The sequence below is a fragment of the Brugia malayi genome (assembly GCF_000002995.4).
Source record: "Brugia malayi strain FR3 genome assembly, contig: Bm_014, whole genome shotgun sequence".
Taxonomy (NCBI): Eukaryota; Metazoa; Nematoda; class Chromadorea; order Rhabditida; family Onchocercidae; genus Brugia; species Brugia malayi.
Genome location: NW_025062291.1, coordinates 64,453 through 88,729, shown reverse-complemented (window position 1 = coordinate 88,729; position 24,277 = coordinate 64,453). Strand labels below are relative to the sequence as shown.

The following is a 24,277-nucleotide window of genomic DNA, read 5'->3' as shown; positions in this document are numbered from 1 at the left end:
AGCCTGAGATTACAACAGTTCACTTTACATAGCTGAAGCTCGAGCTTAGCATCTGGGTTGTGAAAGTAAAGCCTGGCTACGCACGTAATTTTCTTTTTCCACAAAGGAAAGCAGTGTAAGCAACCAAGGAAAGCATAGCAAAACTGGAGGAGCAGCGTTCCTTTCTAGAAGAGGAAAATATAAGAAAATTGGATTTGGCAAGTGAGCTAGCAGCTTCTCTTGCTGGTAAGTTTGTAATATTGGTAAAGCAAGCTTCTGAGGATAGTAGCTTTCACGCAAGAATAACACTACAAGATAAGGATACGGCTATAAACTAAGCGAACTTTTAAATAGTAAATTCTATAAAGATAACAAAATCACTGATTTTTCAATATTAGATAATGATGACAGAAAAATTACAAATGTTTATGTTATTGAGAGTGGTGACGGTAAAAAAGTTAGAGTCAGATGTTATGACTTAGCTAATTCTTCTCTATGTGAATGTGAATTGCAGTTTAAATGGTACATCAATGGAAAAAAATGCAACATTGCATAGAGTTCTGAATTCTTTTCGCATGTCCAGGATAAGATTTTTTTACCGAAACTACTGCTATTCTATAGGAACAACCCTCTGGCCTTATAGCTAAAACAAAAACAAAATGCAATACCTCAAAAACAACTTTTTTAATATCTCCAATATGCACGTTAACTAAAATTTAGCATAGAGGTTTTTCATTTTTCACCCATGTTATAACCCCAATATTCATTCCATGGAAGTAAAATTTTTCTATGATTAGACAATAAAATATTTTATTATTTACTAGAATAGTAATAATAGTTACTGACACCAATATCAATTTATAGTATAAGTAATATTGTTTAGTTCTAAATGTATGGATTTTAGTTTCTCTCACAATTGATTTAGTACTGCAGGCAGTACAAATTCAAAAAATAACGATCGGATCACAGAATCTATAATAGAAGATGATGATGAGTTTGAGATTATTGATGAGTTTATAAGTCTTTGTGATTCAAATAAAACATATTCTTTATCTTCTTCTTACCAAATAGATGAAAGTATTGTAGGAACAGATGGGTAGAGTATGCCATAAAAGAGAAAAGAGATGTAACTGTTGCCATCATGGGTGGAAGGGTAGCAGAAGAGATAAGCGATGCATCTTCGAATATAAAACAAACGTCTGACTTATCACGTGCCATGGTGACAAAATGAGGCATGAGTGACGAAGTAGGACCAGTATGTCACAGAATGTACATAGTTGTGACATAGTTTCTGAGGACACTCTGAAACTTAGAGATGAAGAAGTAAGTCTTGGTGTTATGAAAAGACAAGATATAGTGAAATGAAAGATATATTAATAACGAAAGCAAAGAGAAAGAAAATCCTCCTTCTCTCTCTCTCTCTCTCTCTCTCTCTCCCTCTCCCATATAGGTTATATTGAACAATTTTCAGTTAATCAATGTTAAACTAATAGCAATTCTCAAAAGTAGTAGGAAAGCAAATTGATTTGTTGCCTATAGCACTTATAAGTTCTTGAGTAAGCTTAAAAGTTCTTTATTTGTCTAGCTTTTAGCTGATAATAGAATTAGCATAATTTATTTAATAGTGAAATGAATATAATTAATAAAAAACATTGTTAATAGCAACTCTTACTTTGTTGTTGTCACGACAGTCTGGCGCAAGTGAAACAAAAGGATTTTACCTGAGTGGCAGGTATTATAGTCGATTTTTTTGCCAGCATGGGTAAGTTAAAACTAAAATCTGAAGATGCTAATTATAGAATTGCAACAGATTTTTGGAGGTATACCAGAAGAATTGTATCACCTGGATAAACATAGCTGAGCTATAGTCCACCTTTTGCTGCAAGTATGGCATTTGGCAACCACAAAGTTGAATTAGAGGCACTTAAATAAAATTAAAATTGATAATTTACAACCAATTTCCTTGTTAAATGTACGAAAACTATTACAAATTTTAAAATTTTTAAAAAATTCAAAATTTAAATTTGAAATAAAATTTAATTTTAATTCTTAAATTGAAAGTTTTATTAATTTTGCTGATGATTTTTTGCGCAAAACTTAATTACAAAAACGTATTTTAATATTTAAACTATAAAATGACCACACCATATATGAACCGCCCTGGTGCAATGCATATAACATAATCAATTAAGTTCAAAATATTGCTATTTTTAGTAGTTTTGGCACTTAATTAAAATAAAAATTGATAATTTAGAACCAATTTCCTTTTTTAATGTATGAAAACTATCACAAATTTTAAAATTTTTAAAAAATTCAAAATTCAAATTTGAAATAAAATTTAATTTTAATTCTTAAATTGAATTAAAACCATTACTAATTCAAAGTTTTATTAATTTTGCTGATGAATTCTTGCGCAAAACTTCATTACAAAATTTTAATTCTTAATTTGAATTTAATTAATTTCACTTCTCTAATATTAAAAAAAATTTTGATTAATTTCATTTCTCTAATATTAAAAAAGAACTTAGTTATTAAAGTTTATTTTCTTATAATTGATTAATTTGTGTGCATTGCATAGGTGCTGGTCGCATACATCGTGGTCATTTGATCAGCAGAAATATTAAAATAAGCTTTAATAATTAAGTTTTAATTGATATTTGATTAGCAAAACTAATTAAATTTTTAATTCTTGACGGTTTTAATTCATTCTCACAATTATAATTAATTTTTATTTCAAATTTAAAATTTAAATTTTATGAAAATTCATCAATTTATTAGAATTTTGCATATTAATCTACATAATAAATTCTAGCAATATCAAAAATTTATTTTAATTAATTTTTAATATATATATATAAATATAAAAAAATGTCAAGTCATTTAAAAAAGTAGATATTTTGAACTTAACTGAGTAATTTTTATGCATTGCATGGGTACTGGTCACATACATTGTGGTCATTTGACCAGCATAAATATTAAAATAAACTTTAATAATTAAGTTTTAACCAATATTTGATTACTAAAACTGATTAAATTTTTAATTTGTCACGTTTTCAATTCATTCTAACAATTAAAAATAATTTTTATTTCAAATATAAATATCAAATTTTAAGAAAATCGTATAATTTTTAAAAGTGTTTGTATATTAAACTGTGAAATAAATCCCGGGTTGATCAAAATTTATTTTAATTAGATATTAAAATGTTAAAAAATATTAGATCGTTAAAAAAAAAAAGATATTTTGAACTTAATTGATTAATTTTTATCCATTGCATGGTACTGGTCATATACATTGTGGTCATTTGGTCAGCACAAATAATTAAATAAACTTTAATAATTGAGTTCTGAATGATATTTCAGTAGCAAAATTAAATAAATTCACTGTTTTAATTCATTCTTACAATTATAATTTGCGACAACTGCTTACTCCTTATAGGTATTGCGATTTTTAATGTTCACGCTGAGAATAGAAATGATGAGCGGAGGGAAGAAATCGTAAGTTCTCTTAGGCAGTGAGCTTTCTGCTGTGGTAGTAAATTCTATTTCTCTTGTCAGCTGGCTACCATCCGTTTCCCGAAAGAGACAAAAAAAAGAAAAAATTTTTTAGAAGAAAAAAGGCCTTTGTGGACCAGTTTTGATAAAATTCTTTATCTCTACAAATCGTTCACATGAGATTTACAACATAACTGAAAACATCAGAATGGAAAAAGAAACAAAAGCAGCTTTTTCAAAGTTAATCATTCAGACAAGCAAGAGATGTCTTGTCGAGCCAAAACAACAAAAAGTGAGGAGAAGCCTAAAATAAGCTCCAACAAAGCTGGATTCATCGATTTAGCACATCATATCCTATCTTTCGACAGATCCATGTCTTGAGTCCTAAAAATTTTGAAGTGAACTTGTCTAAATTACAGGAAGCAAAGAGCAAACATATCCAACAGCGTAAAGCGTTAGGTCGCAAAAGTAATATATGTGATGAAACGATCCGGAAAATTTGCACAAAGCTTGGAACATCCGAGAATAAAAGAAAGAAACGAAATTTAAAATCTACGATGCTCTGAATGATGGATGTATTTGTGGAAATTTTTTCGTTGAACAGGAATCGGGAGATTGGCACTTACGAGATTAATTTTTGAATAGAAATAAAAAAATAAATTGAAAATCTCATTCTGATTACAAATCCTTCAGAACGCTTCATTCTTTTCACCGCTATCAATGTGATTAACATGTTTTTTTCTTTCAGTAAGTATTTTTTTCAAATAAGAGCAATCAAATAAGTATTACCTGCTCAGAACTTTATCTAATTAATTCCTTCAATTAATTTTCATAATGCGACAGAAAGATATGGGAAATCTAAGCTGTGAAATATTTATTTCTTTGGGAATTATTTTCTTGCCAAATCATCTTCTTGACCTGCCAACTCGGTAACTGACCAGTCATCCCACAATCATCAAGCGAATCATCCCACAATTCATAATGCTTAATAATGCGTACTATATGATGTTAAATTTAAGCTAAAATTAGTAAATATGCAAATTTCAGCATCAGTTCGTCTTGGCATGGGCGACTTCATTTTCTATAGTTTGCTGGTAGATAAAGCCTCCGCGACACGTAATACAATGTGCGTTGCTGACTCAATGGCTGGCTGGCTGGCTGGCATACTCACCCTGGCAGTACTGTCTAGCTACGATGAACCCACTACAGCACTATCTGTTCCGATCGATTACCATCGCTGTACTGCTACATTCTGCTACATTTATCTGTTCGTCGAACCATTCCATAATCGCATAGTGATGAGCACAAAATTATTTACCTCTAGACAAAACAGAACTGTCTCCACCATATGACTTCTCCAGTTGCAGGCAAGTTCATCAGTTCATAAATTTGATACATGCCAAAGATCATAAGGGATCATCTTAGTGACAGCATATTTTGCATTAAAAAACAATACAATGGAATCAACGCTACATTATGAAAGAAATAACGAATAAATAAAAGAAAGTGAGAATGCAATCAACAATGCCAAATTTAAGAATAAACTTTAAAATCGAAGATGAAACGAAGGAGTCAAAAAGTAAGCAATATAAACTAATTAAAAATGCAATACATTCTAGGTATAAATAAATGAAGCGACAAATACTATTATTATTATTATTATTATTAAAAATCCAACACTTTAAAAGTCAAAGAGTAAAACAGTTGAATTAAATCCTTGCTGAACACCCCGATGCTGAATTCATCAAAGTTGAAGTGATACAGCCAAACATTACGCCTAAATAATTAAGTTGCAATTCAAAGCAACATAACAGCCAAAAAAATCCACTATTACTAGAAAGTTCAATCTGTATTAATATTAGATTTAAAACTGAATGTTTCGTAAAATGTGAACCGAGGAAAGTTAGGCAATGAATCATTAAATTTCATCTTATAAATGTTTCGTATAATATCAATTGATTCAGATAATGAAACTTAACTATTACATACTTCTCTCAAAACTTTACTTCGCCGTAATAACTATTACAAGTACCGATTATCCTCCAACTTGAAATTACTATTTTACATGTTTTTTGAAAAAAGCTTTCAGAAAAAAAATCCGAAAAGATTATGCTTCAAAGTGTTAAGGAAAACAAAGAACAAATAATTTAACCTATTGTGAAAAGTTTTCTAGAAAATTCCAAGAGAAGGAATATCGATTGCCAAAAACCAATCGATTGGTAACCATAACTGCATGAGATCCAAGCAAAAAAAAAAAAAATAAATAAATAAATAAAAACAAAAAGACACAAAAAAGAAACAAAAGAATGATTGATGATGATTTCGATAAGAATGAGACGTTGGTCATGGTCGTTTAATAGAAATACATGTAGAAATAACATTAACATAGTTCACAGTAATATTTTTGTTTCCGAAACTGTACTTTCCTTTGTGTTATTCAGGTAAATGAGATTAAAGCTTGTCTTTATTTTAGTTCGAAGAAGTTTCGGTAGAATTTATACTTTCTAACTTAACTGCTCACGTCCGCTTACGCCGTCAACTCTGCTTTCCGATCAGTCTAATCATAGAGAGGATAGCAGTTTTCATAAAATTTAAAAGAAGGAAATTCGCAAATGGTACATGAACCGTGAAACGTTATGGACGTAGCTAACAAATCATATTTGAAATTTTGAACTAGATATGAAGGGATTTTAACCACGGTAATTGCTATTCCTGCAATAGCTGCAACTGTTTTCAAAGTCCGACAGTCAGGGTTAGAGGCATGACTAATGCTAGCAACAGAACTAAATCTGCTAACAATTTCGTCTTATCAGTGCCACTTACTCTGTCTGCAAGTACTGCACATGAGAGTGAAAAATCTATATCTAGTAAAAATACCGTAATGACAGCTTAGTCTTAAACATTTTTTACTTCTGATAAAATAAAAAACCAACCATACTTTTGGATCCTCCCCGACTTCTTTTAATATAACAGTATGACACTCTCTGCACGTCCATAATGTGTTGACTATATCATCTAAACCTTTTAAGTCTATTCTCGCCACCACAGCATTAATCCCTTGTTTGACCAAGGGAAAATCTAGTACTTGGATCTGTGTGCTTGATTAGTATGTACTCGCGTTCAGTCAACATGAAAACATTTCGGTAGACACTAGTAGCTTTTAGATTTGACAAAAAAATCTGTGTTGATGTTTGCTGTACATTTATATTACTAATAGTACTTTTGCTTGCATCTTCAACGCTCTGAATAGCAAAAACCACAAAGGCATTTAATTTTCTCATCACTTTCAACCAGTCCTTTATCTTAGATGCAAAAAGAGGATTATATATTAATGTCCATACCTCATTAAGGACGATAATAGATGGAGTGCCATCAAGAGATATACTAATCCTGTGAAATAATAAGTCAAGACTAGCCCAAAAGCAACGGGATCTTTGAGTAAGCTAGCCATTTCAAAGCCAAATACTCTTGCTTTTGAAAAATCTATCAAATCTTTATTGTTATCAAATACTGCAACATGAGAGCTATTACCATACCACATAGATATCACTCCAGCTAGAGTATCAGAACCTGCAAGTCCTAAAAAGGGTACTAGGTTTCTGAAGGATCTATCTTCTTTTCATAATTTAAAATTTTCTTCAATTACTTATCATTATTTAACTATTATATGGTTAAATTTCTATTTTATGTACTGTTATTGCCGCTAATAATAAATACTAATAATAAATATATTAAAGCATAATGAAAATTTATCTAAAAATCCTTGAGTATTTTCAGAACTTAGCTAAAATTTTTTTGACACCTCCTGATTATTTCTGTTGTCAGGAGGTGTCAAAATTGCGCCTCGAAAAGTTGTAGTCTCAAACTGTGGATGGTAATCTATGGCAAAACAGCCAAGAGGGACAAGAATTTTAAAAGAATATTCTAAAATTAAGAATGATATAGAGTCATTTTCAAAGCTAGAAAGTGATTATAACGATGCTATCAGTTTAATGAAATCCACTATTGATGAAAACGATGAAGAGTTTTTCTCTGAAATTGAAAATGAATTACTGAAATCAGAGAAATTAGTTAAGCGTAAAGAAACAAATTTCTTATTTACTGATGGAGCAGATAATACTGAAATCCACTCAGGAGTTGGTGGAACAGAGAGCGATGATTAGACTGAAATGTTGATGTGCATTTGATAGATATTAATATCTATTCGATATTAACCAGGGTTTCTTTTGCCTTTCTCATTTAATTAAAAATTTAACTAATTTTATCATGATGTTTGTCTCCCATTCATTCATGTAGCGTAACAATTCACCAACGACAGATTTCAATCGTTCCTCTCAAAAAAAGAAAAAAAAAATGGGTTGGCTTTTTTGTCGTAATCCACGATAATTAAAACATTATTTAAAAAGGGATGACAATGGAATATGAACAATGGAAAGAAATATTAAGTGCAATCGATAAGGAAACAATTAAGTAAAGATAATGCAATTGCAAAAATAAAAGAGAATTTAAAAAAATGGATTTACGTACATATGGAAGGAAACTAATTTTGATGTAAATCACTTATTTGCAGTGAAAAATGGACTATTGCATTTGCTGTTCACAATAATCTAAAAAGTGTGGTGAAAGCTTTATTTGGGTGGAAGGAATTGATATTAATTAATGCAGTGGACAAAGATACATTTGGCTGTTGAGAAGGCTGTTGAGAAGTCATATTGATATAGTGAAAAATCTGTTAGAAGGAAATGTCAATGTAGATGATGATGAAGATAAATGCACTCCTTCACATTGTATCAAGGGTGCACAGGCAACGGAGACTCTAATAGAAGCAAGCGTAAATGTTAATGCAGACGATAAAGATAAATGCACTCCCTCACATGTATCACGGGCGTACAGACAGCAGAAACTAATAGAAGCAGGGGTATCGAGCCAGAAATTATGGAAGCGGTACTGTCGATGCTGCGCGAAGCAGAGGCAAAGATTTCAATAGATGTTATTGAAATAGGAGAGCGTGACCATAACGATCATAGCCTGCTCTTTTCTCAGAATCAGATAGGACTTCATACGCAGCTGTTATTTCATTAAATTTCTCCTCTGCTTCTTTATTGCCAGGATTCCTATCTGGATGATACTTTAACGCTAATTTTTTATATGCTTTTTTTATCTCATCAGTACTAGCATTTCTATCTACCCCCAGCGGCTTATAGTAGTCTTTTTTACTCATATATAACAGTTCAGTATTTAATTTTTAAAGACAGGTATTGCATATATCAATTTCAAGTGTGGCATCTGTTTCCTATCTAGACAAGAACATAGTGCACTAATAATACCGAAAGCAAATTCTTCTCACAACCTTTGTGTTAAACGAGTAAAATTACCATATTTCGTACATCTCAAGTAATTGCATGAAAGGTATTACCAAGCCCAGAACTAACAGGAGAACTAAAGTAAACTTATGAAATAAAATTGGAATTTCAATCAGGTCAGTGAAAAATTTTTGCCAGCTGCAATTTTACAAATTCTCTCATTTTATAGCCTAAGCTTGTAAAAGTATAGGGTATAGTACAGCATGATGTTATTAACATGGTAGCAAATAAAAATACAGGTATTAAAGAGAATTTTAATAAATATATGCACAATGGAGTTGAAATTTCGTTTGTGGAAAGAGGTTATTGGGCAATTCACTTAACAAAGCTAACGCATTTTAGCTTGTAGCTAGTTCTTTAGCTACTCTTACGTTACTTGCATCTGTAACATTTGCTGCATTTTCTAGTGTACCTCTTCCTCTAGCCTTTACTTTAGCTATGTTGTCTGTTTTAGCAGCTATACTTTCACATAAAATAACTAGTAGTAATAAGAAAAGGAGAACTGAGAGAGATGAGGTTACTAAAGGAGGGCAAGAACTAGAAAATAATTCTAGAGAAGGAAACTGGGAAAGCCGCAAGCAAACTAATGAAGAAGTTGAAGAATCTATTAAACCAGAAAAGTAGAGAGCTAATTAGTGTAAAACAACAGTTAGATAATACTGTATAAAGAGTTAAATGATAGAGATGGTAAAATCAAAAAGCTAGAGAATAAAATAATAGAGTTAAACGACAAAATAGCTGTAATTGTGGGTGCCTCAAACAAGAATACAGAAAAATTAAGTAGTCAGTTAAATTTGGCTCAAGGAAAGTCTAATGTGGAACTGAAAACGCAGTTCTTCGCAAGGAAAAAGAATTCTTAGAGTACAAATTGGAAGGTAAAATAGACTATATAGCTGAAATATTGCAATGTAAAGACAAATTGGGAAAAGTAACAATCAACGAGATTAATGAAAACTAAGAAAGATTGCATGATATAGACAAACAGTTGCAAGAGCAAGTAAATAATCTAGATAGAACAGAAAAATCTACAGCAGAATTGGAGAGAAAAATACAAGAACATAAAGAAGAATTTATGAAAAAAGAAAAAAAAGCAAACGACTGGAAGAGACAAACACCGTGCTTACAAAAAATAACAAAACTCTTTTTGATAGGCAAAAAAGAATAACCACTCTGATATGTCAGATTGTAAGTTTTATTGAATAAAAAAGAAAAATTTAAAAAATCTTTATAACAATGTATAAAAAGTAAGACTTTCATAAGTGTACTGACAATTAAAAAGGTTGTAAAGAACTTTAAAACTTTACTTTAGAAGTCAAAAATGCAGCAGAAGAGCTTGGCATACTCATAGAAAGTAAAGAAAGTACTTCATGAGGAATAGAGTAACATGGATAATCCGTAGAGGTTATTAAGTAGCTTAGGCTTGACTAGTTGTAATAATCTACGTGAGTTTACCTATTACAGTATAAGAATTGTGGTAGTACATTTGCAGACATGGCTTCTTGTACTCTACGTTATGCTTTGCTCTGAAGCGTTTGCTTACCTGGTGTGACTCTAACTTATTTTAAAGCCGAGCTTACCTCCTCAACTTAACTATTTCAACACATTCAAAATCAGAGTCCACTTTTACTTCAAGTTGCTTGTGAATATGCTTATTTACATTATTAGCAAACCTGCTTCTAATTAGGACATCTTCCCTGATGTCACAGAAAGAAATATAGTATTATTTGAATTAAGGTGGAATTTTACATCATTTTTGCAATCTTTCAGATATATATCCCTCCGAAAATCTGGTATTTTTCTCTGTATAGCCCTTTTAGGATTTATTCGACAGAATTCTCAAAAAAAAATATGTCTATTTCTTTAGGTACACTTGATGGAATTATGATATCGTCATTAATTCTGTTTTCTTTTAGAGAAAAAAGTTCAATGTATGTCCTTTTTTTACTGTGTTTTTCGAAGTATTTAGGGAGATACATATTAAGATACTCAGAATGTAGTTCTATACGATTTTTTTACTTATATTCTGGATTAAATATATATTTATTGCCATTTTGCTTAAGTTTACATGTTTTAAATTTACCGAGTTCAGTATTGAAATTTCCTGGTTCAATCTCAAAAGCAAGTGCCATCGCCAATTGTTGTGTCCTCGCATTTGGTAAATGGGCCGATTTTAGCCGATTTTATTTACCAGGTCCTATTCTTACTCCAGGGTTCGTATGGTATTGGGGTTTCAAGGCTCTTTGGTGCAATAATAGAAGCTTTCCATGATGATAAAGGAATTACCTGGCCAGAAGCAGTGGCTCCTTTCAGGGTTGGGTTAATCAACTTACAGACAAAAACGGCTGAATATGTAGAGATTGCAAATAAAATATACAGTACTTTAAAAAGTGACGAAGTGTTTCATAATGATACAGAAGGAAGTATAGGAGTAAGATTTGCTAAGATGGACCTCATAGGCTTGCCATGGCAAATAATTGTTGGGAAGAAAGCAGTAAGTGAAAATATAATTGAAATAAAAAATAGAGCAACTGGAAAGGTAAAGGAAGTGCAGATTGAAGAAGCAATAAACTACTTTAACGTAAAATGATACGTGGTATCGGTACTGACATAGTATATATACCAAGAATACTAAGAATATTACAAAAATATGGGAAAAAATTCTTCAATAAAATCTATACCGAGCAGGAAATAGAGATAAGCAGAAAATACAACAGCCAAGAAATGCAAGCAAAGTATCGTGCTAAACGCTTTGCAGCAAAGGAAGCCTTTGTTAAGGCACTAGGTGGATTCAGCCATGGCATTATAATGAAAGATATAGAAATATACAATGACGTAAGAGGAAAGCCGCATCTTACTGTTAGCAAGAATTTCATCTTCAAAGACCACATGATTCATCTTTCTCTCAGTGACGATGGAGATTGCGCTACTGCGTTTGTTATAATTTACAGCTCACTTCCGTAACTGCGCAAATATTTGCTTTTCCCTATGCGACAGATTTAGTATTAAATTTCCAAATTAATGCACTCAAATACACGATTATTCCTAGCAGAATCATAAATATTGAAAGCAACTGTCCCATGGTTAAATCAAGCCACAAATAACTAACTTGATAATCTGGTTCACGAAAAAACTCAACCACAAAACGCACTGTTCCGTACCATATAACTGCAATGCCAGTTAATGTACCGTGATATAGTCTTATTCTAGTCAAAAAAAACAGTGAATTTGCAATTGCGAAAAATAACAATCCTTCAAAAAACGCCTCGTAAAGCTGACTTGGATGGCGCAGTAAATTATCACCACTCTCTGGAAATACCATGCCCCATGGCATAGTTGTAACCCTGCCAAACAACTCTCCGTTTACAAAATTGCCTATGCGGCCTAAAAACAAACCTATGGGAACTCCACAAGAAATTAGATCCAGTGTGTAAAATATAGGAATATTATATCTTCTAAACGAAACTCCTATAGCGCCACCGTGAAATGACATTCCTCCTTTCCAAGTCTTCAATATCTCAATAGGGTTGTTTATGTAGGAGATTGGATCGTATATTAATACAAAGCCAAGTCTGCCTCCAAGAATAATACCTATAATAGTGGCTGTTAACAGTGAATCATAAAAATTCTTAGTAAATATTTTTTGCTCGTCCAACTTATGTAAATACCAATATGCAAAGACTATACCTAAAGTATAGAGACAGGACCGATGCTAAAAATTGCTGGACTTAAAGACATATTTTACTATAGGTTATTTTTAGACAATCTACTTTTTTCACGATTCCACTCTCTCTGCTTTATGGTTTCTCTTTTGTCATAAAGTTTTTTTCCTTTCACAATAGCAATTCTAGTTTTTACTAATCCTTTGTCATTAAAATAAATTGAAAGTGGCACAATAGTAACTCCAGCAGTCTTGATCTGACTGATTAATTTATTTATCTCTTTTTTATGCAGAAGCAATTTACGTTCCCTTTTCGGCTTATGTTTTTTTTTGTTTGCAGCTTTATATTTTGCAATGTGCATATTGTGCAGCCATATTTCACCATTTTTTTCAGTGACATAAGCATCAGAAATATTTACTTTTCTTTCTCTAAGAGATTTAACTTCACTACTTAAAAGGACCATACCTGCTTCAAACTCTTCTAGGATAAAGTATTCAAACCTTGCTTTTCTGTTTTCTGCAATAACTTCCATATTTAAAAACATTCCTCAGACTTTAATATATACAGGATTTTTAGCTCTTGCAGCAATGTTAAAAAAATAATATTCTAAAATTCAAAACTCGTACGTTCAAGGCCTATCGGATAGGCTAGTGTAATCCGATATTTTTTGAGGTGCGAGACATAGTTGATCTTTAGTATAACTTTTAGCTGCAAATATTTACGGAACTTACCAAGCAGAAAAAAAGGCAAAAAAAAATCCAGAGTAGCTAGTTATCAACTCTTTACTTTAAAAATTTTGACGTTGGGTAATGCCTTAAGTGCTTTATAAGCGAGTTTCAGCTTATTAATCTACTAAGATTAGAAAATTATATAAAATAACTCCATTTTCATGATAAGAGAACTAGCAAAATGTGTCAAGTAATTTTTGCATTTCTATGAGCTACTTGAATTCCTGAAATTACAATATTCATATAGTTGTGGGATCAGTGCTCTAATCGACATCCATAGGTTATTAACATAATCAATTTATAGAAGCGGATGTTATAGAAAAGGAAATATGTTTTAGAAAAAATAGAAAATCCTAGAGAGAATATAGCTTATGAGTTAGTAAATAATGAGAGTAAATTAACAAATGAAAATAAACAAAAAAATCTTGAGCTAGCAAAAAAAAATAAAAAAAGAAGAAAATATTGCTAATATATTAAAGAAATCTGGTAACAACGCAAAGAAAATTTTAATAATTACGGTATCTTTCAATGATCAAGAAGAAAAGTGGGGGTTTTCTCTGCTGTACCCTGTCATATGCCATAAAAGTATCAAGGCTGTTAAAGATCTTTTAGAAGAAGCTAAAAAACAAGAGCTTTTAAAGGAAGTGCTGAGCGAGAAAATGACCGTAAAATTTTCAGGTGGTACCAATAGGAACTTATACTCTGCTTAATTATACCAGGAGAGAATCGAGATAAAATTTTTAATAGCAGCTAAAGATGAAAATATTTTGTTAATATTTTTAGTATAAAAATAACTATAGAGCAGCAAACCGTTTCCACTATTACCAAAAAAACTGCTACCAATACTGTAACTATTCCAGCTAATAACCCAGCTTCACACGAAAACGATAAAGATAGTCTTGATACAGCAACTGTAAAACATGACAGCAAAGTATTCTGCAATGAGAGAGCGTAGTATTAAAAATATCAAATATTATTTTGAACTCAATTGTTAAAATATCAATTAAAGATATCAATTAAAACTATTAAAACTATTAAAAAATATCATTTCATTAAAAAAAATTAGTTATTTTGAACTCAATTGATTAATTTTATGCGTTGCATACGTACCGGTCACTTACAGTGTGGTCAATTGACAACATAAATAAGAAAATAAACTTTAATAACTTAGTTTTTTTTTTAATATTCGAGAAGTGAAATTAATAAAATTTTTGGTTTGTCGTAGATTTAATTCATTTCTGCAGCTAAAATTAATTTTTATTTAAAATCTTAAGATCAAATTTTATGAAAATTTTATGATTTGCAATGAATCAGAGCATATTTTGTATATTAGACTACGAAACAATTTCTAGTAATAACAAATTTTAATTAAATGTTAAAACTGTTAAAAAAAAAATATATATATATATATATTCATTAAAAAAGTTAGATATTTTGAGCTTAAATGATTAATTTATATGCATTGCAAGGGTACTGGTCATTTACAGTTGGTGAATTGATCAGCATAAATAATTAAGCAAACTTTAAAAGTTAAGTTTTAATCAATATTTGATTAGCAAAATTAATTAACTTTATAATTTATCGCGGTTTTAACTCATTCTTACAATTAAAATCAATTTTTTTTTCAAATTTAAATATGAAATTTTATAAAAGTCGTATAATTTTTAAAAATTCTTGTACATTAAACTATGAAATAAATTGCGGCATTGCCAAATTTCACTTTATTTAAATGTTAAAATATTAAAAAAACATCAATTCGTAAAGAAAATTAGATGATTTGAACTTGATTGATTAATTTATAAGCGTTGCATAGGTACTGGTCAATCACGGTGCGGTCAATTGGTCAGCATAAAATATTAAAAAATAACTTTTAATCAATACTTCATTAGCAAAATAAATTAAAATCTTTGTTTGTCACGGTTTTATTTCATTCTTGCAATTGTAATTAATTTATTTTCCAAATTTAAATACCATAATTTAAGAAAATTGTGCAGTTTGTAAAAGTTTTTGCATATTAAACTATGAAATAAATGTCGGTGTTGTCAAATTTCAATTTAATTAAAATGTTAAAACTATTAAAAAATATCAATTCGTAAAGAAAATTAGATATTTTGAGCTTAATTGATTAAATTTTATGCATTGCATTGGTACTGGTATTTACAATTGGTCAATTGATCAGCATGAATAATATAAATAATCTTTAATAATTAAGTTTTAACCCATATTTGATTAGCAAAATTAATTAAATTTTCAATTTGTGACGGTTTTAATTCATTCTTACAATTAAAATTAATTTTTATTCCAAATTTAAATATCAAAATTTAACAAAATTCAATATTTTTTTTAAGGTTTTGTATAATAAATTATAAAATAAATTCCAGTAATGTCAAAAATATATTTTAATTAAGTGCTAAAATATTTAAAAATATCAATTCTTAAAAAAAAAAAATAGATATTTTGAACTTAATTGATTAATTTATAAGCGTTGCGTAGATACTGGTCAAATACATTGTGGTCATTTGACCAGCAAAAACAATTAAATAAATTTTAATTTTTAAATTCTGATTAAAATTTCAGTTGTGAAAATAATAAAATTTTTAATTAGTCATAGACCTAACTCATTTTTACAATTAATGCTAATTTTTATTTCAAATTTAAAATTGATTTTTGTAAAAATCCTATTATTTGTAAGAATTTTTGCATAATAAATTGGAAAAAAACCCTGCTATTATCAAATTTAATCTTAATTAAATATTAAAATATTAAAAAATATCAAAACATTAAAAAAAAAAATGGATATTTTGTACTTCATTGATTGAATTTTATGCGTTCCGTAGGTACTGGTCACATACATCGTGGTCATTTGTCCAGCAAAAATAATAAAATAAACTTTAAAAATTAAGTTTTGATCAAAATTTTATTAGCAAAATTAATTAAATTTCAAATTTTTCACGATTTTAGTTCATTCTTACAATTAAAATTAATTTATATTTCAAATTTAAATAATACATTTACAAAATTCCCATAATTTATACGGGTATTTGCATATAAAACTAGGTAAGAAGTTCTACTATTATCAAAATTTAATTTCAGAGGATGTTAAAACTATTAAAAAATATCATTTAATAAAAAAAAAATTGATTATTATATTCGCATAGTGCGGGAACTGGTCACATACATTGTGGTCATTTGACATTTTAAATAATAAAATAATGCTTAGGCTTAGGCTTAGGGTATATTTAGGCTTAGGCTTAAGCATTATTTCAAATCTAAAAATTGATTTTGGTGAAAATTTTATAATTTGCAAGAGCTTTGGTATATTAAAGGGAGAAAAAATGTCTAGTTTTATCAATTTTGATTTTAATTAAATGTTAAAACTATTAAAAAATATCAATTCATTAAAAAAAAATAGTTATTTTGAACTCAGTTATTTAATTTTATGCGTTGCATACGTAATAAGAGAATAAACTTTAATAACTAAGTTTTTTTTTTTAATATTTGAGAGGTGAAATTAATAACATTTTTAATTTGTCGTAGATTTAATTCATTTCTCAATTAAGTTCAAAATATCTATTTTTTTTAAAGAATTGATATTTTTAAATATTTTAGCACTTAATTAAAATAAATTTTTGACATTACTGGAATTTATTTTATAATTCATTATACGAAACCTTAAAAAAATATTGAATTTTGTTAAATTTTGATATTTAAATTTGGAATAAAAATTGATTTTAATTGTAAGAATGAATTAAAACCGTCACAAATTGAAAATTTAATTAATTTTGCTAATCAAATATGGGTTAAAACTTAATTATTAAAGATTATTTATATTATTCATGCTGATCAATTGACCAATTGTAAATACCAGTACCAATGCAATGCATAAAATTTAATCAATTAAGCTCAAAATATCTAATTTTCTTTACGAATTGATATTTTTTAATAGTTTTAACATTTTAATTAAATTGAAATTTGACAACACCGACATTTATTTCATAGTTTAATATGCAAAAACTTTTACAAACTGCACAATTTTCTTAAATTATGGTATTTAAATTTGGAAAATAAATTAATTACAATTGCAAGAATGAAATAAAACCGTGACAAACAAAGATTTTAATTTATTTTGCTAATGAAGTATTGATTAAAAGTTATTTTTTAATATTTTATGCTGACCAATTGACCGCACCGTGATTGACCAGTACCTATGCAACGCTTATAAATTAATCAATCAAGTTCAAATCATCTAATTTTCTTTACGAATTGATGTTTTTTTAATATTTTAACATTTAAATAAAGTGAAATTTGGCAATGCCGCAATTTATTTCATAGTTTAATGTACAAGAATTTTTAAAAATTATACGACTTTTATAAAATTTCATATTTAAATTTGAAAAAAAAATTGATTTTAATTGTAAGAATGAGTTAAAACCGCGATAAATTATAAAGTTAATTAATTTTGCTAATCAAATATTGATTAAAACTTAACTTTTAAAGTTTGCTTAATTATTTATGCTGATCAATTCACCAACTGTAAATGACCAGTACCCTTGCAATGCATATAAATTAATCATTTAAGCTCAAAATATCTAACTTTTTTAATGAATATATATATATATATATTTTTTTTTTAACAGTTTTAACATTTAATTAAAATTTGTTATTACTAGAAATTGTTTCGTAGTCTAATATACAAAATATGCTCTGATTCATTGCAAATCATAAAATTTTCATAAAATTTGATCTTAAGATTTTAAATAAAAATTAATTTTAGCTGCAGAAATGAATTAAATCTACGACAAACCAAAAATTTTATTAATTTCACTTCTCGAATATTAAAAAAAAAAACTAAGTTATTAAAGTTTATTTTCTTATTTATGTTGTCAATTGACCACACTGTAAGTGACCGGTACGTATGCAACGCATAAAATTAATCAATTGAGTTCAAAATAACTATTTTTATTTAATGAATTGATATTTTTTAATAGTTTTAACATTTAATTAAAATCAAAATTGATAAAACTAGAAATTATATTCATAAAAATTATTTTCATAATAAAGAAATTATTTTCATAAAAAAAAAAAAAAGAATTTTCATAAAAATCAATTTCATATTTGAATTAAAAATTAGCATTAATTGTAAAAATGAATTAGATCTATGACTAATTAAAAATTTTATTATTTTCACAAGTGAAATTTTAATCAAAACTCAATTCTTAAAGTTTATTTAATTATTTATGCTGATCAAATGACCACAATGTATGTGACCAGTATCTATGCAACGCTTATAAATTAATCAATTAAGTTCAAAATATCTATTTTTTTTTTAAAGAATTGATATTTATAAATATTTTAACATTTGATTAAATTTCTAAAATTTAATTAATTTCTAAAGTTTATTTTATTATTTTTGCTGGTGAAATAACCACGGTGTGTGTGACCAGTACCTTGCAACGCATAAAATTCAATCAATTAAGTACAACATAACTATTTTTTTAATGATTTGATATTTTTTAATATTTTAACAATTATTTAAAATTAGTTTTTGATATTGCTAGAATTTATTTTGTAGATTAATATGCAAAATTCTAATAAATTAATGAATTTTCACAAAATCTAAATTTCATATTTGAAACAAAAATTTATTATAATTGTGAGAATGAATTAAAACCGTCACTAATTTAAAATTGAATTCGTTTTGCTAATCAAATATTGATTAAAACTTAATTATAAAAGTTTATTTAAATATTTATGCTGGTCAAATGACCACAATGTATGCGACCAGTACCTATGCAATGCACACAAATTAATCAATTAAGTTCAAAATATCCATTTTATTTTAATTAATTGATGATTTTCGATATTTTAACATTTAATTAAAATCAAAATTGATAAAACTAGAAATTATTTCCTCGTTTAATATACAGAAACTGTTGCAAATTATAAAATTTTCACCAAAATAGATTTTTAGATTTGAAATAATGCTTAAGCCTAAGCCTAAGTATACCCTAAGCCTAAGCCTAAGCATTATTTTATTATTTAAGATGTCAAATGATAACAATGTATGTGGCCAGTTCCCGCACTATGCGTATATAATAATTATTTTTTTTTTTTTATTAAATGATATTTTTTAATAGTTTTAACATCCTTTGAAATTAAATTTTGATAATAGTAGAACTTCTTACCTAGTTTTATATGCAAATACCCGTATAAATTATGGGATTTTTATAAATGTATTATTTAAATTTGAAATAAAAATTAATTTCAATTGTAAGAATGAATTAGAACAGTGGCAAATTAAAAATTTAATTAATTTTGCTAATAAAAAATTGATTAAAGCTTAATTATTAAAGTTTATTTTATTATTTATGTTGCCAATTGACCACACCATAAATGACCAGTACCCATGCAACGCTTATAAATTAGTCAATTAAGCTCAAAATTTTCTTTACGAATTGATATTTTTTAATAGTTTTAACATTTTAATTAAATTGAAATTTGACAACACCGGCATTTATTTCATAGTTTATTATGCAAAAACTTTTACAAATTGCACAATTTTCTTAAATTATGGTATTTAAATTTGGAAAATAAATTAATTACAATTGTAAGAATGAAATAAAACCGTGACAAACAAAGAATTTAATTAATTTTGCTAATAAAATGTTGATTAAAAGTTATTTTTTAAAGTTTTTTGTAATATTTTATGCTGACCAATTGACCACACCGTGACTGACCAGTACCTATGCAACGCTTATAAATTAATCAATCAAGTTCAAATTATCTAATTTTTTTAATGATTTGATTTTTTTTTAATACTTTAACATTTAAATAAAATGAGTTTTTGATATTGCTAGAATTTATTTTATAGTTTAATATACAAAACTCTGACAAATTATTGAATTTTCATAAAATTTGATATTTAAATTTGAAATAAAAATTAATTTGAATTGTAAGAATGAATTAAAAAATATGATAAATTAAAAATTTAATCAATTCCGCTAGTCAAATATTGATTGAAACTTGATTTTTAAAGTTTATTTAGTTATTTATGCTGATCAAATGAGCAACCGTAAATGACCAGTACCTATGAAATGCACACAAATTAATCAATTAAGTACAAAATATCTAACTTTTTTTAATGAATTGATATTTTTTAATAGTTTCAACATTTAATTAAAATCAAAATTGAGAAAACTAGAAATTATTTTCCAGTTTAATATACAAAAACTCTTGCAAATTATAAAATTTTCACCAAAATTGATTTTTAGATTTGAAATAATGCTTAAGCCTAAGCCTAAGTATACCCTAAGCCTAAGCCTAAGTACACCCTAAGCCTAAGCCTAAGCATTATTTTATTATTTAAGATGTCAAATGACAACAATGTATGTAACCAGTTCCCGCACTATGCGTATATAATAATCAATTTTTTTTTATTAAATGATATTTTTAATACTTTTAACATCCTTTGAAATTAAATTTTGATAATAGTAGGACTTCTTACCTAGTTTAGTATGCAAAACACCCGTACAAATTATGGGATTTTTATAAATGTATTATTTAAATTTGAAATATAAATTAATTTCAATTGTAAGAATGAATTAAAATCGTGAAAAATTAAAAATTTAATTAATTTTGCTAATAAAATATTGATTAAAACTTAATTTCTAAAGTTTATTCTATTATTTTTGCTGGTCAAATGACCATGGTGTGTGTGACTAGTATCCATGCAATGCATATAAATTAATCAATTAAGTTCAAAATATCTATTTGTTTTAAGGAGTTGAAATTTTTCAATATTTTACCATTTAATTAAAATAAATTTATGGTATTATTAGAATTTTTTTTATAGTTTAACATGCAAAATTCTAATAAATTATTGTTTTTTCATAAAATTTCCTATTTCCTTTAAGGGTTAGACGGTTGTACTCTAGAGCCTATAATTCAAAAGGTGGAGAAATTGAAAATGGTGCTAAAATATTTCAGTTTTGCAACCACATACCTGAAGTTTATGACGGGGTATCAGAAATTGAGTGCGCTTTTTTGTTTTTTTCTCAAAACAATTTTTTTTGAAAAACTGAGGGACTCTACCAATTATTATTAGGTTCCTTGTATAACCGTACACTTGATAGCATTCTGTCATTCTGTCCGCGTCCCGCGTTGGGTTAACTGATGAGCGTCTTCTAATCCTGCAATATTTTCATTTTCACTGATGGAAAGACCAGTAAACTTGACAATAGTATTGGTGTCAACACTATCAGCCAGCCTTTGTCTTTGCCACTTCAATTTTTCCTTCTTCCATACCTTGCAAGTTTCTTTTCAAGGATAGCTTCCTCTCTGTACAGATTCATTATTCTTTCTTCATACGCTGTTAGGTACTTTTCATCCCAATGAAACTTGTTTAACTCATCATATGCTTAATTTATGATTAATACTTCTCCTGCTATCTTTTTTGAGTTTTTATCTGTTATTTCTTCTGCATACTTAAAGAAAGAAACACCAGCGTTCTACTATGCTTGTTAATTAGTCTACTTTACTTTTAGGAAATTTAGATAGTTCAATGAACACGAATTGAAAATCTTGTAAATCATGCTCACTAGTTTCATCGTCTCTTATGGTATAGCTAGATATATAATTGACTCACTCATCGGGAAATAAAGTGCAGTTTGATATTATAATAAAGAAAATCTTTTGTAAATCCACCAGATAGCCTTGAGAAGCTTTGGCAGTGTAATACTGAGCACATTTTTCAAAGTCCTTGTCACGAGTAAGCTCCATTTCAACCACAAACTTATTACCAACAGAATCGTTGAGAGAACATCAACCATGCTTTGTTTCTCAGAAGCAAATTCAGAATTCATAATGACGCTGATGAATTCTATTTTTTGCATAGTATTAACTTCAGTATACCCTAAAACTTCGCTCAAAAATGGGTAAGAATATTCTTACTTCTTTCGTGCCAAAGATCTTTTTGAAAGTCAGGTCCAGTTTTGGTAAGGAATTTAGAAAAAGCCATAAGAAATTAACTTAATAGTAATACACTATTTTTTGCAAATATTCAACTATATTTTTTAACTTATAATTTTAAGCTTCCTTATAACATTTAAAGTGTAGATGCAAAATATAATTCATCGAAATTTCGAAAAAAGTATAGATAATTGGCTTGAGACGCATTTAACAGCCTTACATTACCATTTTATAGCTCTATAGATCTTAGAAACTCTCTTACAAAATTGCCCCCCAGTAGATGCCAATTTTCTACTGTCCTCTCTTGCACAGTATAAAAACAGCATTTCTTCTGATGCTTTGCTACCTTAATGTATAATATCAAGCTGTGTTACGACTAAAAGCTGTACAACTTGATAAACCTTGCCAATCCTTTATCATGAGATTGAAGTTGTTTATTTATTCTCAATCTGTACAGATTAAGCGTATAACAGGGATGGCTTCGTATTTTTTACCTTTTGCACTATTTACACCTCATGCCTTTATAAATCTTACCTAGATTTCAGATTTTTACCTCTACAAATCGAAACGCAGCGGCAATTTACAGGATTAGAGAGTGAACAATTTCTATATGGAGTTCTTTTGCCTTTAATCTGCTGCTAATTTTGGATATCTCATAAACATAGGGGTAACGTAGAACATTGTTCTAACCACTTAGCATAACTTTGCCACTGCTTAGCTACGGCGGCTCCTCTTTTTTATCTTCGAGCATTGCACTTGGCATAATGCTGTCCTTAGTAGAAATCAGACTATCATATTAAATCTTCGTGAGCGTAATTCTTTTAAAAGACACGCTATAGACTAGTTCCTTTATACTATGCCTTTCCTCTTTCTCCTGAAGTCAAAATCCATAACTTAACTTTAGAAACTTCAAAATAAGATGCGATCTAATACCAGACAATTATTTCATTACATAAAACCTAATCTGCATTATTTCATCACTTATATCTTCAGCTTTAACGATTCTCCTTGTTGGCAGAGGCTTGAGTAACATAATCCATTGTGGTGCAGAGCACAACTTCACCGATAAGCTATTAGTTACTATATTCATAGTTTTAGCCATTTCTCTCAGTGCATTTATTAGATTGTATTTCATTGGGATTGGCAGTGAGAAAGTTATTGCAAAAATAGATGTGACTTATATGGTAATATTACTGATTTGCAACCAAGTTTCTTTGAGAATACAAGTGTTCAAGATGTCATCTCAGCTCAGCACTGTTACTGGTACCTCTGGGCTGCTGCTACTGTAATCAATAATACCAATGCTACCTACTTATTGTCATGACGTCACTTGAGAAGAAAGTGCGCAATTGTGTATGTTTTGCCCAGAATAAGCTAAGTGAGCTTGCATCACTCTTTGACGCTCCAGCTCTTGCCTCTCTTGCTGCTCTTGCAATTACCGAGCGCTGCGCCTGTTGCAGTGCCATTACCCATCCCTGCCACATGCTCCTCCATCGATGACTCTCCTGCTGCACCCTTGCCGACATCTCCTACCTCTGAAGGGCAACGCTCTACCCAGCTGAATATTGCTTGTGCAAAACGTGTACAGTCTTTTTTGCAAGCTGTGTTTATTGAATGTGGAGAAAATAAGCAATTTTTTGTCTTTTTCTGAAATATCTCCAAATTATTTCAATATTCCAGAAAAGGAGAAAGGAACTTTCTTTGAGGGTTGCTTGAATGATGATTGTGCAGAGGAAGGAGTGAATCAAAGGTAATATAATAACTCCAAAATCGATACTTGATACATACGGTGCAGATGTAGTGTGTTATTGGACAGCAGACTGAAGGCTTGGAGTTTATACAGTCAACTCTGAAAACATATCAAAATTGGCAAGTGCCTCGTTACAAAACTTTTCAATGCCAGCAAGTTTGTTTCTAATTCATGGAAAGGTATCCAGCTGAGACATGGATCAATAGATACTGTCTAAACTATATAAAGTTATAGCAACGAATAACTTATTACAATTTGAATACTGTGAAGCTTTGGGTGCAGTAGAAGGATTTTTTTGGAAAGACTTTTGTGACAATCACTTGGAATTAGCAACAAACA

General features: G+C 28.7%; 12 pseudogenes across 12 annotated transcripts; 7 read left to right on the top strand and 5 right to left on the bottom strand.

The window, feature by feature from the left end:
• Positions 1-56: 56 nt before the first annotated feature.
• Bm18363 lies at positions 57-296 on the top strand (annotated as a pseudogene). The gene has a single exon. A coding segment is annotated over exon 1 (240 nt).
• A 6,569-nt stretch (positions 297-6,865) lies between these two features.
• On the bottom strand, positions 6,866-7,114 carry Bm18362 (annotated as a pseudogene). The gene has a single exon. A coding segment is annotated over exon 1 (249 nt).
• A 253-nt stretch (positions 7,115-7,367) lies between these two features.
• Positions 7,368-7,649, top strand: Bm18361 (annotated as a pseudogene). Its single transcript has one exon. A coding segment is annotated over exon 1 (282 nt).
• An 830-nt stretch (positions 7,650-8,479) lies between these two features.
• On the bottom strand, positions 8,480-8,692 carry Bm18360 (annotated as a pseudogene). Its single transcript has one exon. A coding segment is annotated over exon 1 (213 nt).
• A 583-nt stretch (positions 8,693-9,275) lies between these two features.
• On the top strand, positions 9,276-9,455 carry Bm18359 (annotated as a pseudogene). The gene has a single exon. A coding segment is annotated over exon 1 (180 nt).
• A 1,588-nt stretch (positions 9,456-11,043) lies between these two features.
• Positions 11,044-11,418, top strand: Bm18358 (annotated as a pseudogene). The gene has a single exon. A coding segment is annotated over exon 1 (375 nt).
• Bm18357 lies at positions 11,418-11,792 on the top strand (annotated as a pseudogene). Its single transcript has one exon. A coding segment is annotated over exon 1 (375 nt).
• Positions 11,793-11,820: 28 nt separating this feature from the next.
• Positions 11,821-12,537, bottom strand: Bm18356 (annotated as a pseudogene). The gene has a single exon. A coding segment is annotated over exon 1 (717 nt).
• A 41-nt stretch (positions 12,538-12,578) lies between these two features.
• Positions 12,579-13,025, bottom strand: Bm18355 (annotated as a pseudogene). The gene has a single exon. A coding segment is annotated over exon 1 (447 nt).
• An 8,240-nt stretch (positions 13,026-21,265) lies between these two features.
• Positions 21,266-21,322, top strand: Bm18354 (annotated as a pseudogene). The gene has a single exon. A coding segment is annotated over exon 1 (57 nt).
• A 389-nt stretch (positions 21,323-21,711) lies between these two features.
• Bm18353 lies at positions 21,712-22,008 on the bottom strand (annotated as a pseudogene). Its single transcript has one exon. A coding segment is annotated over exon 1 (297 nt).
• Positions 22,009-23,180: 1,172 nt separating this feature from the next.
• On the top strand, positions 23,181-23,357 carry Bm18352 (annotated as a pseudogene). Its single transcript has one exon. A coding segment is annotated over exon 1 (177 nt).
• The last annotated feature ends 920 nt before the right edge of the window (positions 23,358-24,277 follow it).